The 16,036-nt window shown below is 39.7% G+C and overlaps 1 protein-coding gene across 1 annotated transcript in view; it reads right to left on the reverse strand.

Annotated features, from left to right (window-relative positions):
• Positions 1-16,036, reverse strand: part of LRP2 (LDL receptor related protein 2) — a 188,309-nt gene that overhangs the window by 117,578 nt on the left and 54,695 nt on the right. The window contains exons 5-11 of the mRNA XM_012781883.3: positions 11,824-11,934; positions 11,010-11,123; positions 9,726-9,842; positions 8,251-8,403; positions 6,743-6,862; positions 2,060-2,188; positions 591-760 (exon numbers count right to left, since the gene is read on the reverse strand). Coding sequence (XP_012637337.2) covers positions 591-760; positions 2,060-2,188; positions 6,743-6,862; positions 8,251-8,403; positions 9,726-9,842; positions 11,010-11,123; positions 11,824-11,934 — 914 coding nt within the window. The remainder of the gene's footprint in view (positions 1-590; positions 761-2,059; positions 2,189-6,742; positions 6,863-8,250; positions 8,404-9,725; positions 9,843-11,009; positions 11,124-11,823; positions 11,935-16,036) is intronic.

The raw sequence follows: 16,036 nt of genomic DNA on the forward strand, positions 1-16,036 counted from the left end.
ACATGTAAGAGGAAGAAATAAATAAAATTCCATAACTCTTTAGGTGTCTCTAAAATTTGTTTCAAAAATCTCCATTGCATTTCTCAAAGTTAAATCAATCACACTTTCCAAATTAGACAGTGTAATAAAATTTTGGCTGTTAAACAAAATCCTGTCAATATTTGTTATCAAATCCTCAATTACAGTTCCATTTAGAAGACGCAAGTACAAATCTGATTTTTATCACCCAGGAAAGCACAGTACTTTTAACATTTTAAAATGATCAAGTTTCAAAAATTACTACCAAATATCTATCTAGTTTTGAAAGAATGTCTACTATTTCTTTTAATTAAACTTTTGGACTCCATTTCGAATAAAATTAAAAGTTGCTCAAGGCTAATCCATATAATAGACTGCTTTGTTTAATAGGTCACATGTAATAGTATAGCATGGAAAAGGTGCTGATTAACATAAAATATCTCAAGGGCCTTTTTTGTTAGAAAACAAAAGAACTTTCCCCTCTGCTCCCCCCCAAAAATGAAAAACTATCAACACTCTGTGCTTGGGATTCTATTCTGCTCCCAAGCTACACAGCTGAAATCTCTATTTACCTTATCTCGCACGGTGTCTGTCCAAAAGACTCGGTGCAGGCGATAGTGGAAATCCACACCCACAGCCACTCCACGATTCTGAGACTCTACTAGGTTCTGGAAGTTCCTTCCATGAATATCACCAATTAGCAAATCCCGACCATTTGAGAAGATAATGGAGGCCTCACCAGCTAAACACGAAGAAGGAAGGCGTTACCACTACTTAGAGTGGGCAAGGATGGTGAAGTATCTTACAACTGATATAATTTCTGCTTTTTCAAATGCTGTCTTCTATGTTATCTTGCCTGATTTTAATATGTTGAAACCTCTGAAGCAGGGAGATAGCTATCATTTTACATAAGACAGAATGAAGCACAAAAGATGCCCAAAGAGCTGTTCAAAATCACAGTAAGCTAAGAAAAGTTTGGTAAGAATTCAAGAGTCCTGACTGCCAGTCCAGTACTTTCAATGACATTAAGGAGAATACATCAGGTATTTTCAAGACTCATTGATGACATGGGAACCTTACTTCCATGTGCAACTTTAGACTGTGTTAAACACAGAACACATTTACCAGGAAATCACTGTGAAAAACATGGCAATGGTGGTTCCACATATGCTCTGTCTATATACTCACAAGAATGCAAAATGACACAGGAATAGGGTTATCCATTCAGTCTTATTTGCAATAGCAAAAGATAAGAAATGATATAAAAGTCCATCTATAGGGGACTAGTTAAATAAACTATGAATACCTGAAAATTGGAATATTATGCCATTATTAATAAAGAATTTAAAATGGGCCATTCATCGATCGTGGGAGCAATTAAGTTTCAGTAGACACCACAGGCACTTCAAAATCAAGTGTGAAATAAAAATTTGAAAAAAAGGAATTAAAATTGAGACATTCTTACCCAGAAATCCACAATAACAAAATGCTTTGGAGGGCTCATCTTTTTTTAGCAGATTTTTCCTATAACTTTTCTCTACTACAGTACTCTTAGATTGATTCCAACAGAATACCCAGAATGAGGGCATTCACATAGATTTTAATCCAAACTTAGCGTGTGCATTTTGCTACACTCCTAAGTTTTGCAGGAACAATGCCAAAATTATTTCTATAGATGGTTGCCATGTACTTTTGTGGTAGGTAAATTACTTAAAACCTAAATGCACAAGTCAGTCAAGTGTAGGCATAACATTTATTTCACAATTAAATGTGGGTGACATAATAGTTTAGGCCAAAGCAAATAAACAACCCATAAAAAACATCAATAATGATCACCATTAATACACAAATTGGGTCTTTAATAATCAAAGTATGAAATGAATGTTGATCCATTCTCCCTGGCAGCAGGGACCATCCCTGATTTGTGATGATAAAACGCTGCCACAAGCATAAATGCTGATTAATTCTTTTGTCATCAGCTGTAGAAGGAAGATACTAGAATTGTACTATTCAGAGGTAGAAGTGTCCATAGTTTACTCACAGGAATAATTAGCTTTACAATTCCGCTCATGTTCCAATATATATCCTTCATCACAGTAGCATTGGTGACGGCCAAATCGGATTTCACACATCTGGTCACAAATTCCCCATATCTGGCAATCATCAAACCCTGCCACAGGGAAATACACATTTTTATGTATTTTATGTATTTCATGTTTACCAGCATTTCTTGAGCGTGACAGAAGTCCTGGATAAGACGGCCAGGAATATGCTGTTGTTAATGTCTAAATAAGCACCCTCTCGAGACAGGCACTGGTTCTAGGCATACGATAAAAAATATGAGTTCAGAACAGCCATTTTCAGTCAAGGGAAAAGAGCATTTAAATCATTTTTTAAAATCTATGTGAAGGATAACTTTACAGAAGACTGCAAAGGACTGCTTGAATTCATAGCCTTGTGGTACTACATTTCATTTGTTAATGTAGGTTTACAAAATAAATGAATTTTGGTGTAAATCTTCCCTTTAAAGATAAAAGTTAAAACTGTGCTTTCCAATATGGAAGCCACTAACCCCCTGTGCCTATCTAAATGTATATGTAGATTAATCAAAATAAATTTAATAATTCAGTTTCCCAGTCACACTTCCCACAGTTCAAGTGCTCAATAGCCACATATGTCTAGTGGTTACCATATTGGAAAGCAAAGATATAGGACATTTGCACCATTGCAGAAAGTTCCACTGGACAGCACTAATTCAGAATAAAGTAAGACCTGCCTTATACTCAGCCTTTCAAGAAGGCATAAGTCTGACTGAAATAAAGTGTCCGGTAAGATCTATTTGCCCAGCTGTCTTTCCTCTGATATCAAAAAATCATAAGTGTTTATTGAAAGTTCTTTACATGGCATGGTATTTCATTGCCAGAAAAGGCCCAATTCTACTGTGTAAAAAAGAGTTTCAATATAATCGACATAAACAATATAACATGGTGGCTGAGGGAGGATACAACAATATATAAAAAGGGTCTTTCTTAAAGACTGGAAGGCTTAAGGGGTGCAGAAATTGGCCTATCCTTGGTACACTGGACCCTCCAAGTCCACATCTACTCTCCATCATCCCTACCCAGCTCTCTTCCCTGGGAAGATGGCACAACGCTGCTTGAGTTCATAATCATACCTATACCAATAGGGTTCCCATGCCCTCTGGCTTCAGGAAATTCTCCAGTAGATTATAATTTCTGAAACCATTGCACCCCAGGTCTAGAATTCTCCAGACTTCTAAAATTTGATTACATTTGCAGCAACAGTCAGAGCTCTGAGTTGGATTCTGCCATCCCTGCTCGGCAGCCCACCATCCCTCAACTCCCCAACTAGAAAAGCCCAAGAAGGTTCTGGGATCAAACTGATGGTTTCAGTTTTGCCTGCAGGCCAAACATAACATGAGCCAGCATATCTTTCTTTGTGACTAACCAAAGAAAAACAATAATCTAATCCGGACATGACAGGTAAAAGGCCATGTGGGTATAGACTACGCTCGTTGATGAAATCTCTTCTGTGCAGCCCTTAGATCTCTTCACCTAAGCCCTGAGAAAGCTGCACCTAAGGCTTCGCCTCAGTAGGGATGAAAGTACAGGACATTCTCCCTCAAATGCCAAGAATGTCATGACCTCATTTTGAATGCAAGCTCCATGAGACTATATCCAAGGGTATGGGGTAACTCCAGAAGCAGTTGTTTTGATGTCAAACAGAAGGAAATCAAGGGTGGAAAAGTCATAACTAGGAATTCTTATACACAAAAGCCCTTCCTAGCACCTGTTCGACAAGTGCTTTACAGATCCAAATGAATATATAAAATCACTGTCTCTTGTAATGACCGAATAAGATTGTATCCTTTAGATCACTACGGAGAAAAATGCAGGCTAATTAATACCCATCATCAGCTAAAGTGAAGACAAGAAAAATGAAAGTAGAATTGAGGACTTTTATGAAAGTCAAAAAGATAGCAGAAACTATATCAAATACTGAAACACTCCTTTATAATCCTCCTTTCACTCCAATACCTTTATACATTTTTCTTTCCTTTTTATTCTTTGTCTCCTCCTACCAACAAATACTGCAAAACTCCTTTTTAGCTTAGATGCCCTTGGACACCCTCTGATCCATCTGGCTGTGTGAAACCCCACCAAGCTGAATGACCTCCCTGCCCTCACTCTGCACCACGATGTCATTCTGTCAACAAACAGCATGTCCTGTCAATCAGAAACAATGCGCCTGGCAAACAGCTTCGGCATGCTGCAGAGGCTCCACCGCCAGCCAGGTCAAGACTACCAGAGGCAGATGAATGGTAGAAAGACAAAGATTTCATGTCAGGATTATTCAATGCTATTCCTCATTACCACCCAGGTATTCCCTGTGGAGTCCCGTCTTAGATAACAAATATTGCATAGGTTTGGAATACCTGAAGCCTCTATAAGGAGTCAGCCGTGCAGACGGTTACATTCATGCAGGGATACTTTTTTTAAGTGAAATGTTTGAGAGAGCAAACCAAAACAATTCCCCTAAAATTTCAGCTCAGCTGAAACTAGTGTAACTGGTTTCATAATGTCATGTATTTACGTTCTCTTTACAAAGAGTGAAGTATAACCCAAGGCTCCTCAGGACTTACATACTGGAAAAGATGGAAAGGGTACTATCTGGGATTAAGGGTGGGCAAAAAGAGAGAACAAGTTGTGCGGCATCTCAAGACTGAACTAGGAATTCTGAAAGAGCACATCACTTTTACTGAAAGGACTTCATAGCCTATCAAGTTTCAACTGAAAGACAGCTCAGCTCCAACTACTCTTTGGGGGTTAAGAAAGGAAAAAGAGAGAAAAGCTGATGTAATACTGAGAATGTGGCTTCTCGCATTTCTCTTGGAATTCCTTTTCTACTAAGAGAAAAGGGAAATGCCCGGAGAACTAAAAGCTGGAGATAGGATTGGCAGCTGGGTGGCAGTAAAGGGGGACAGAGGAGCCTGACGTTTGCCAAAGACAAAGTAATGATAATCAAAATAACAATAATAATACACACAAAGTGTTGTGCAATCTCATTTACGGTCATTGCAGATCATAACTTTTTAGTTATAAAATGTTTTGAAATGAGTAGAGATTTGGAGGCTTTCTTAAATAATTCAGTCTTCAGGATTTCTCAGGCTAACTTGTATAAATCACTTAATCTTAAGATACCTTTTAGAATAATGTTACTTAAGAGGAGCAGTTACATCATCGCCAAACTTAAGGATATGGTCCTGATGTTAAAAACCTAAAATTACCTACTTTGAATGCAAGGACCACCTCAATTGCATTGCTTTATCAAGATATAAAAATCCAGTTTTTCTTGGCATATGACAGGTACTGAATTCTACTATTATAGATCTTAAGAATTCCAAGTTTAATTTGCAAACCAGAATTTATTTCTGGTATCAAAATGTGTTTCTGTCTGTGAGTAGTTACTAAGATACTATATTTGATGAAGTATAGTTATGCTGGAAGCCATGAGCTGAGACTAAGGACTAATTTCATTAGGTTTATCCAAATTCGACCCTTTTTGCCAAATTATATTAATATTTTAGAAATTAGTTCAGAAGAAATACTTCTTATGCATGCTGTGTTTCTTTTTATCCAGAATACCCTGAAAGATCTCAAATTTCTAAGGAATAGACAGAATGCAAATAGTCTGGGAAAATTATGAATCAGCTATCTTATAGAAATCCATAGGTGCCTTTTCCCAACACTAAGAAAAACAAAATTTTTGTGAAACCTCTGTGATTACTTTCTGTTAATATGTTTGTTGTTTTGTACTAAAAATCGGAAAGAAAAAAGAAATCAGAACACTAAAAATTCATTGTTCAAATTCTAAGAAAATGAAAACCAATGCTACTTGATCATGTCTAATTCTCCCTTGGTAAGGCCCCATCCTAATCACAGTGAGAAGTAAAGCTGGCACCAGAATCAAAACTCTCCCAGTGGGAGAAATCATTTTTCTAAGTCAGATGGGAAAGACGTGGGGAAATATTAGGTGTACTGGAGTCTAGTTCAATACCAGCCACCAGCTGGAAGACTAACGACAAACAAAGACTTTGCTTGTCTTGAATGTTAGTTAGTTCAAAGTAGAGGTAAAAACCAGTGGAATGAACAGCCAGCACAGCACAAGCACGGACCGACCGGTATAGTCACCCAAGCAGTGACCTGGTGATCCTTCACTGTGCTAGGTGGCAACTCTTCAGTTGCTGAATCCTGCAGACATTTGTGCATCCTGGAGAAGAGGCCAGGGGAGCAGAGTAGGGGTGCTCAATGAGCTTAAGGTGGCAGCTATCTACCAACCTCATGGAAGTCTTTTGGTATTTAGTAACCAAAAGTCTTTCGGTATTTAGTGTGGCCGTACCGACCCTGATTCCAAATACTTAAAAAGAAAACATAAGATGATGACTTCCATCATCAGGCTGTGGATAGTTTCCATGTAGTTAGTCAACTCGCACATCACAGAACCATTCTTTTGCCTTGTGCCCCACACAAAAGCTCCTCAGACTTAAAACTTCATATTTTCCAGATTTTCTGTAAGGACCGTGTTGCTCTTTATTAGGCCAGACCACCACTCCTGTCCACAAGTGCATGCTCTTTGATGTCACAGATCACAGAACACATCGGTGCACCGTGATGAAAGACAAGTAGCCCCACCTGTCACTTACCAAGACAAGTACGGCTGTCATTGCGGTTGATGATAAAACCTGAGAGACAAAAACACGCCCCTCCATACGGTGTCTCATGGCACTGCTGCTGACAGTTCAAGGTAGAACACATACTCCTACCTAAACAGAGAAAGGAACTTTGTTAAATGAATGGTGACCTCTGGACAAGACTGGTTTACCTAGTAGCTTCTTTTTCCATGAATAAAAGCTGAGCAAGCATATAGGAGAGGTCCAGAAAAAAATCTGTCACCATTCAAACCTCACTGCAATATTTTGCGATAAAAGCTCAACCCACATTTTAAAAAAGAAAAACTCCTTTTCAAAGTTGTAACTCTGTGCAAGCATAAGTCATTATAAGTGTTATTTATAGGGAAAAAAAATAAGGTCATAGGTCTATCTATGTGTCTATATAATAAAAGGGGCTAAGAACTCCCAAGTGACTGGCCCAACAATATACTCTAAAAGTGTTAACTGTGGTTATCTTAAGTGATGGCATTTCAGGTGATTGTATTTTTTATTTCTACTAAATTTTGTGCCGTGACTACATAGCTCTTGTTAATTTTTCAAGCTTTTTAAAAAGGGCTCTCAAATGAAATGGCAGGGAGGAATGCCATATTCGTCTCTGCATATTTAAATATTATGTTCAAGTTTTGTCAGGAAAACAAACACTAACCTTGGGGACACGGTTACAGGGGCACTTCTAGGCAACCACTACTCTAGTTAGAGAGTGTACTACTAATGAAATCAGGGTCACAAATTGTATTCCCTTACAAAACAGTCAGCTATCCACAGAATTGATAGATTAATGGTGGGCGGAATATTCTACAGCCACAAAGAAAGGAAAAAAAAAAAACTAATTCTATTCAGTTTCCTTAGACATCATCAAATAACATTGTTCATGGATACTTTAATTTTATCATCGGAGAATACAAAACCGAGGAACCAGAAGAATTTTTTCTTTTAAGTATTGCCAGACAAGATCTTTTTTGCATAAGTATAAGCCAGGCAATAAAATCTCCCGAACATCTTTAGAGCCATCAAAATTGCCACTGAAATAATTCTCCCTGTATGTGTGTCGCAGATCGCAGGGGTGAGAGTGTTGCCACAAATTTCTTAAGCTCCTCCCATCAGGACTTGGAGACTACTTTTCCATTCCATTGTGGGCCTAGCCAAGTGATTTGCTTTGGCCAATATGACATTACCAAATATGACATAACAGAGCCTTAGAAGTGCTTGAGCACTAGGGTTCACCTTTGCTACCAGGGTGCAGATAAGCCAGGGCTGGCCCACGCTTTTATTGCAACATCCTGACATGTGAGTGAGATGGTATTGGCCAGAGGAACCAAAGCACATAACCGTGTGAAATAGTAAATGTTTGTCGGTTTAAACCACTAACTCTTGCTGTGGTTTGTTATGCAAATGCTATCCAACAACGCACTGTATTTGAGAATCTGTTGTAGAAAACAGAAATATCTGTATTCGAAAGCTACCCAGATTTCCATACTTACCACAGTATCTTCCAGTAGTAGTACTGTTTTCATCTTCTCCTCCTGGACAATCTGAAACCCCATCACAAACTTTATAAATTGAGATGCATTGCCCAGACTCTGGACAAACCCAATGTCTTGGGGGACAGTTGTGAAAATGATGAGGTTTGCTTTCTGTGGGGAGAAAAGAGAGAGAGAGAATTACAGACCACGTGAGAGGTAGAGCCAGGTCTGTTTTAATCAATGGTTAAGAGAGGATATAGACCAAGGAGACAACAGAAATCTACAAGTGACCTATATTTTACAATAAACTAGTAGTTTCTAACCCTACTTTTAGCCTTTTATTGAGATTATTAAAGAGCAGCACAATGGAATTATTCCACTCCTTCTGGAGGAGGCAGCCCTCAGCCAAGTAACAAGAGTAAGAAATGGACACAGGCCTGAATTATCAACAAACTAGATTCATAACACTCTAGGAGAAGATTCAGTTATTTAAATCCTGAATGATAGAACTTGGGCCATCAAGGTAACTCCAGGATTCCTGAGTTTGTGTTTGGGTGGTTTTATTAGTTTTGTTTATTTAATAAAATGTCAACAGTATATGAAAAACCATAACCCAAATAAAGGAAGACTGCTTCCTGGAACAGCAAAACATAAAACCAGTGGAACAAGCATCTCCCTTGTTCTATCTGGAATTGGAATGGTGTAGGCAATTTTCTTTAGGGTGTGGGTGTCAGTGACTCCTGAACTGTTGGAGGTATTGCTGGTGGTATCAGCGGTGTGAAGGGGTGGATATCACTGGAAAGTTCCTTTTAGCCTCCCCTACACCTACCAATCCCTAGGTCCATCCCATGTATTCCCAGTGTGGCCTCTCTTTCACCACTGCATGTCAGTGGCTCATTTAGAAATCAAAATAAAATAAAAAGACAGACAAAACAAAACAAAAACAAAAACAAAACTGAACTGTTACCGAGGTTCCAAGTCATTTTTAAAGGTTGGTTATATGGTCTAAGACAAATCACACTTTTGCCTATTTTTCCTTATTGCCAAGCCTATTGCTCTTATATAGATAGGTATATCCAATGAAAATAGAAATTCTTAAAGGGGGAAAGTCAGAGTGGGGAGTGGGATACAGACGGGGGACTATCCTACCTATTTTGCCTTAAGGATACTGTAATCTATAAATTAAATATATTAAATATATATGTATTTGAGTTCAGAATCTTTTTTGGAAAAGCAAGTAGAATCACCACCTTCTTCCTCACCCACTAAGTGCCTAACAATTCTTTAAACTCCAGCCAATCCTAAGGCTTGCTTGTCACACAAATTTCTAAAAAGGATAGGAGGAGAACTTCACTTTAAGAAAACGCTTTTGTTTTCTTTTTTTTTAATTCTTAAAAATTTATACTTTTTCTTCTTTTTACTTTTTTTTTTCCCCTGGACAGCTTGTTAAAACACAAGAACGCTTTTCAATAGGAATCTCTTCCCCTCCTTACCACATCCGTTTTCATCTCCGCCATCTCTACAGTCGCTGTCTCCGTCACAGACCCAATTTTGGTGAATGCATTCGCCATTGGAGCAAGTGAACTGGTTCCCCCTGCAGGTCTCATATTCTGGAAGGAAACAACAGCTGCACTCACTTGGAAAAAATCAAAGTGCTCACCTTACTGCCCAAACAGAGCTCCTAGAAACTGAACTTTCTATGTCAATTTAATCCCTTAAGTATCTTGACAAAAATGACAAAAAGGAGGAAAAGGAAGGAAAAGAAGAGAAGCAGCTTTAGGTCCAGGAAATGAACACAGGGCCCAGTCTCTGTTTCCCAACATTAAAACAAAATGGTATACAATAGGTCAACACAAAACAGAAACTGCACACTGGATGAAGATGCTACAGACATGCCAATAGCCAACATTCTCTTATTTTACCACAAGAACTGTAATTGCTAAGCTAGGGCCAAATGATTCTGAGTCAGCCATTCCATGATGTCACGTTTTCTTTAATACAGTCACTGAAATAAGCCTACGTTCCAGAATGGAAATGGCATGGCTCACAGAAAATTAGGGTGATATCGAAAATATTTGACAACACCCTTAAATGCATGGGTACCAACCAATCAAAACAGGTCTGAAGAAAAATGACAAGTAGCAGTAAATAAAGGATCACAAAAAGCTGCCAACTTACTGGAATTAGTAAAAACCGTCATGGAGTCTCCTAACTCTACACATTCTAAAAAAAATGAGTCAAGAGGTGGCAACAATGAGATGCAGACTACACTGCATGCAACAGCAGGGAAGTAAAAGTAGGGTCAGTGAAGAAGTGGAGGTGACAAAAGCCACCTATGGCACACTGAAACTTCCCTGACTCTCCAACTTTAATGTGGTAAGAGTTTCAAAGAGGAGAGTTGGACCCACTCTTGCTAGGGAACCTCCTTTCCCCTTCAAGCCACTCTCTCACTCGGCTATCAAACTTACGAGACCCATTCCTAAGACATACGTAATTTGAGTGTCCAGTGATAGAATACACTCTGTACCCCTGCAGCCTAAGGAAAGAATGCATGCTGTCCATCAGCAACTTTTCACCTCTGCACAAATTCTTGAAAGATAAAAGAGCCCACGTCCAGCAATCTCACAAAGACTCCTGTCATGGCCCCTAAATCATCTTCTTCCCCATCTGCCATCAAAGATAGTGACTCTTTCCTTTGAAAAAAGTGGTACATTGGTGGGAAAACAAAAACAAAAACATTCCTAACAACATGAACTAGGATAAAGAAATCACCGTACTGCAAGAGTGTTCATCACTGCCGTCTTCACAGTCACGGTCATGGTCGCAGACAAAGCCCTTTGGGATACATTCTCCATTGTGACACGGAAACTCGTTGTGCAAACATGCCACACCTGGGACACAAGGTTAAGAAGGGAAAGAAAAGAGAAAATTTAACCACATCGTAGCCATTTAATCTGATAGGAAGATTCTATTCGGAAGATTCTGATTAGGCAGTGGTGTGCTCGTACATATTTTAAGACCAGTCCTCCTGGAACAAAAAGGCTCTGGTCTGTAGTGTATGCCAGTTTTCATGGTGTAAGTTCTACCACCAGTGGCGACTTAAAACTACCAATGTGTGGCCAGGCCCGGTGGCTCATGCCTGTAATCCTAGTACTCTGAGAGGCTGAGGTGGGCGGATTGCTCGGGGTCAGGAGTCTGAAACCAGCCTGAGCAAGAGTGAGACCCCGTCTCTACTATAAATTGAAAGGAATTAATTGGCCAAGTAATATATATATATATATATATATATATATATATATATAATTAGCCAGGCATGGTGGCACATGCCTGTAGTCCCAGCTACTCGGGAGGCTGAGGCAGTAGGATTACTTGAGCCCAGGAGTTTGAGGTTGCTGTGAGCTAGGCTCATGCCATGGCACTCACTGTAGCCTGGGCATCAAAGCAAGACTCTGTCTCAACAACAACAAAAAAGAAACTACCAATGTGAATTCACTGTACATGAACTTGGGAAGAGATGTGTATACTTGGCTCTCTCAAGCCAGTATAAACTAGCTTCAGCACCCCACCACCCACCTCATGCATGTTACTTACTGCAATTTTGTTCATCAGAGTAGTCCCTGCAATCAACTCTCCAATCACACCTCTGACTAAAGTTATAGCAGGCTCCGTTGGCACAAGTGCGCTGCTCACATACTGGGTATTCTATTAAAAAAAAAAAAAAAAAGAACACAACAGAAATATCAAACAAACTTTAAATTTCCTTCAGCAAACATTTTTTTGACATAAATTACTTTTATAAAGATTGTTAGATATATACAAACATAAACCAGCAACTTCTACAACTATAAAATCAAAACTAATTCATCACTTAACACCAAATATAAAATCAAGAAAACTCAAGGGAACACGTTACTCTCATGAGACAGGTGGTATGATCCTGTGGAGTTCAGCTGCCCCTCATTTTGGAACTCGGGCACTCATGCGGTTGTTGGGGCCGGGCATTCCTTGTGTCTGTGTTGTACCATGACTCAAATCTCGCATGACGATATCCCTTCAAACTCCTATGAAAGCTCTGGTTGGCCTTCCATGAGGTCAGTTGGCAAACACAGACTCTACTCATTAAGGTCACCTGTGTTTCCTCATTGACAACTAATAGTTGACAATTAAAATAGCACATCTAGGTCCCAATGTGCCCATAAACACTGATGATACTGCTACTGTCTAATGTAGACATGCAGAGGACCCCAAATATGTTCATATTCTTTATGTTCTTGTCAAAGCGAAAAGAATTTTCTGTTTAAAAAATATCAAAAGTTCCCACCCAGAACTCTCAAGAACATATTAGGAGGCTCTCAAGGGGCTGGCCTGGCCGGGCCACCTACTGATGAGGAGCAAAGGCCAGAGAACTGCGCAGGGAAAGAGCAGGCTGGAAGGAGCCCCTGGTCTGGGGCCATACCCGCCCTCTCCTCTGGGCTGTCTCCCCAGCACAACATTGAAGAATTCTGATGTGGAACGGTGCATAAGATTTGGTTTGTTGTTTTAAATGTTCATTCAACTGAATGAAATACTTAAAATTCCTTTTTTAGGCCGGGCACGGTAGCTCACACCTGTAATCCTAGCACTCCAAGAGGCCAAGGCGGGTGGATCGCTCAAGGCCAGGAGTTCTAAACCAGACTGAGCAAGAGGGAGACCCTGTCTCTACTAAAAATAGAAAAAGAAATTAGCTGGACAACTAAAAATAAATAGAAAAAAATTAGCCACGCATGGTGGCACAGTGAGATTCTGTCTCAAACATTTCTTGGGTAACTACTATTTGCTGGACACTAAATGCTGAGCATATATTGGTACACAAAAGAGACATACATGGTCCCTGGCCTTGTGGAGATTACAGTTGGATGGGAGAGACAGTAATCAAATAATAGCACAAATGGCAAATTACAAACTGGGTTAAGCGTAAATGCGGAAAGTACAGAGGCCTGTGAGACTGCCCAAGGGGATCTGGGGGCCCAGGGAAGTCTCCCCTAAAGAAGTGACTTTTTTTTTTTTGAGACAGAGTCTCACTCTGTTGCCCGGGCTAGAGTGCCGTGGCATCAGCCTAGCTCACAGCAACGTCAAATTCCTGGGCTCAAGCGATCCTCCTGCCTCAGCCTCCCAAGTAGACTACAGGCATGCACCACCATGCTTGGCTAATTTTTTTGATATATATTTTTTAGTTGTTCAGCTAATTTCTTTCCATTTTTTTTTTTTAGTAGAGACAGAGTCTTGTTCTTTCTCAGGCTGGTCTCTAACTCTTGAGCTCAAATGATCCGTCCAACTCGGCCCCCCAGAGTACTAGGATTACAGGCATGAGGCACTTCGCCTGGCCAAGAAGTGACTTTTGAGCTGAAAGCTGAAAAAGAGAAAGAATTTAATTCAGGATGGAACCTTCTTTTACATGAGACAAATAGCATCCGAGGAAACTAAGGTACTGCCGCACAAGCTTTGGGGAATGAAGGTCCCTGTCCTTCACTATGGGAAGAGGAAGAAAGCAGGCCTAGGTCAGGAGACCTGGACCTGAGTCTAGGAGTGCCACTCAGCAGCTTGTTCAATACGTCACATTTGGATAATCTGCTGCACAGAGTAGAGGGGCCTAGTAAAGTATTTTGAAAAGCATAATGTACTCTACAAGCACACATTATTGTTGCCACATTATATTCATATGGTCATCTCACCGCTCTTATCTGGACCTGGTTTTTCAAAGGGAAATCAAGATGTCCCTTACAGGAATAAAATACTCTCTGTCCCTCCTCTGTGCTTTCCCAGACTCAGAACATGTGTCCCTCATGACTCTAACTGTAGGTTTTATTCTATTGGTTATTTATCTGTTTCCTCCATGACATAGTGGAAGTGCCTAAGATCACAGATTCTGTCTTACTCATTTTAGGATCCCAAACATTCGTACAGGGATTGGGACATTACTCACTGTGCTCAAGAAATGTTCAATATTGCTATTAAATCATTAAACACAGGTGAATATTTTAATTCATTCAGCTTTTTAAAATATTCTTAACTGCCTTTTGTGGTCTTTGAATACCCTCCTTCTTACAAATGTGATATATTCCTTGTGATTCTCAGATTGTCTTCAGATTTCTTTTTTCTTTTTTTTTTTTTTTAAGACAGAGTCTTGCTTTCTTGCCCAGGCTAGAGTGAGTGCCGTGGTGTCAGCCTAGCTCACAGCAACCTCAAACTCCCGGGCTCAAGCAATCCTCCTGCCTCAGCCTCCCGAGTAGCTGGGACTACAGGCACGAGCCACCATGCCCGGCTGATTTTTATATTATATATTATTAGTTGGCCAATTAATTTCTTTCTATTTTTATGGTAGAGACGGGGTCTTGCTCAGGCTGGTTTTGAACTCCTGACCTTGAGCAATCTGCCCGCCTCGGCCTCCCAGAGTGCTAGGATTACAGGCGTGAGCCACTCCGCCCGGCCAAGATTTCTTTTTTAACCAAGGACAAAGTATGTCTTAGTTAAGATTTCAAAGACCAGATAGCACAGTCCCACTTTGAGGCTCAATTTTGCATTCAGGAACCCAATTTGAGGTTTTACCAACATAAAGATACTTAAGATAATTCTTTGAAAAATCCTAAAGTCTTGTCAAGTAGAAGCAGTGCACAAAATTCAGTGCTACAACTATACTGTAGCTACAACTATATTGTACTACAACTATATTATATACAGTGCTACAACTATATTGTATCAGTGCTACAAGGTTTGTGTGCCATGTCGACACTCACACATTTAAAAAGATGGACTCTCAAATGATCTTTTTCTGTTTTTTTTGCATACTAAAGGAATAAGCCTAAATCTTCTCATGTTCAGAATTTGAAAACTAAGTGTCCTTAAATATCCAAATTGCCAAAAGTTACATATAGTAAATCACATATTAAAATAGAAAGTTTTTTTAAGACAAAATCTCACTCTGTTGCCGGGGCTAGCGTGCTGTGGCATCAGCCTACCTCACAGCAACCTCAAACTCCTGGGCTCAAACAATCCCTCTGCCTCAGCCTCTCGAGTAGCTGGGACTGTAGGCATGTCCCACCATGCCCAGCTAATTTTTTCTATATATTTCTAGTTGGCCAATTAATTTGTTTGTATTTTTAGTAGAAACGGGAGTCTCACTCTTGCTCAGGCTGGTCTCGAACTGCTGACCTTGAGCGACCTGCCCACCTCGGCCTCCCAGAGTGCTAGAATTATTGGCTTGAGCCACCCCACCTGGCCTAAAATGGAAGGTATTTTTAAATAGCTGACTGAAATTTTCAATTTTTCTCAACTTTATTTTATTTTTTTAATAGTCAAAAAGTAAGCCAGTGCTAGGGTTATTGCTGTCTTTTCATCATTGAGATGCTATGTCTTCCAAACATGCCTTCAAATTGATCATAACCCTGTTTCTTAATTCTTCCTTCAAGAGATGCAAAAGGCCAGTTGAGGATAGCCAGCAATTCCTTTCCCCTCATGTGAGGGACACCTTTTAAAGTCAGCCTGTCATTCAGCCTTTTAACAGCAGCAAGTAGAATATAAAAAAAAAAAAATCCATCTCTTTGCAATAGATAAGCTACCTTTCAGGAGGAAAATTTATTTGGGCTTGAAATGTGATAATCTCATTTAAGGTGAGTATCCATCTGACATGACTAAAAGTTTACTGGCATGGTTCATTCCCCCCAACAAACAACACGGCCAGCTTGATGTCATCACGGAGGGTACTGTGATGGCCAGAGGTCAGCGGTTCACACAGAATGACAAGTGAACAGCTTTCTTGTCTCCATCC

The sequence above is a fragment of the Microcebus murinus genome, chromosome 8 (assembly GCF_040939455.1).
Source record: "Microcebus murinus isolate Inina chromosome 8, M.murinus_Inina_mat1.0, whole genome shotgun sequence".
Classification (NCBI taxonomy): Eukaryota; Metazoa; Chordata; class Mammalia; order Primates; family Cheirogaleidae; genus Microcebus; species Microcebus murinus.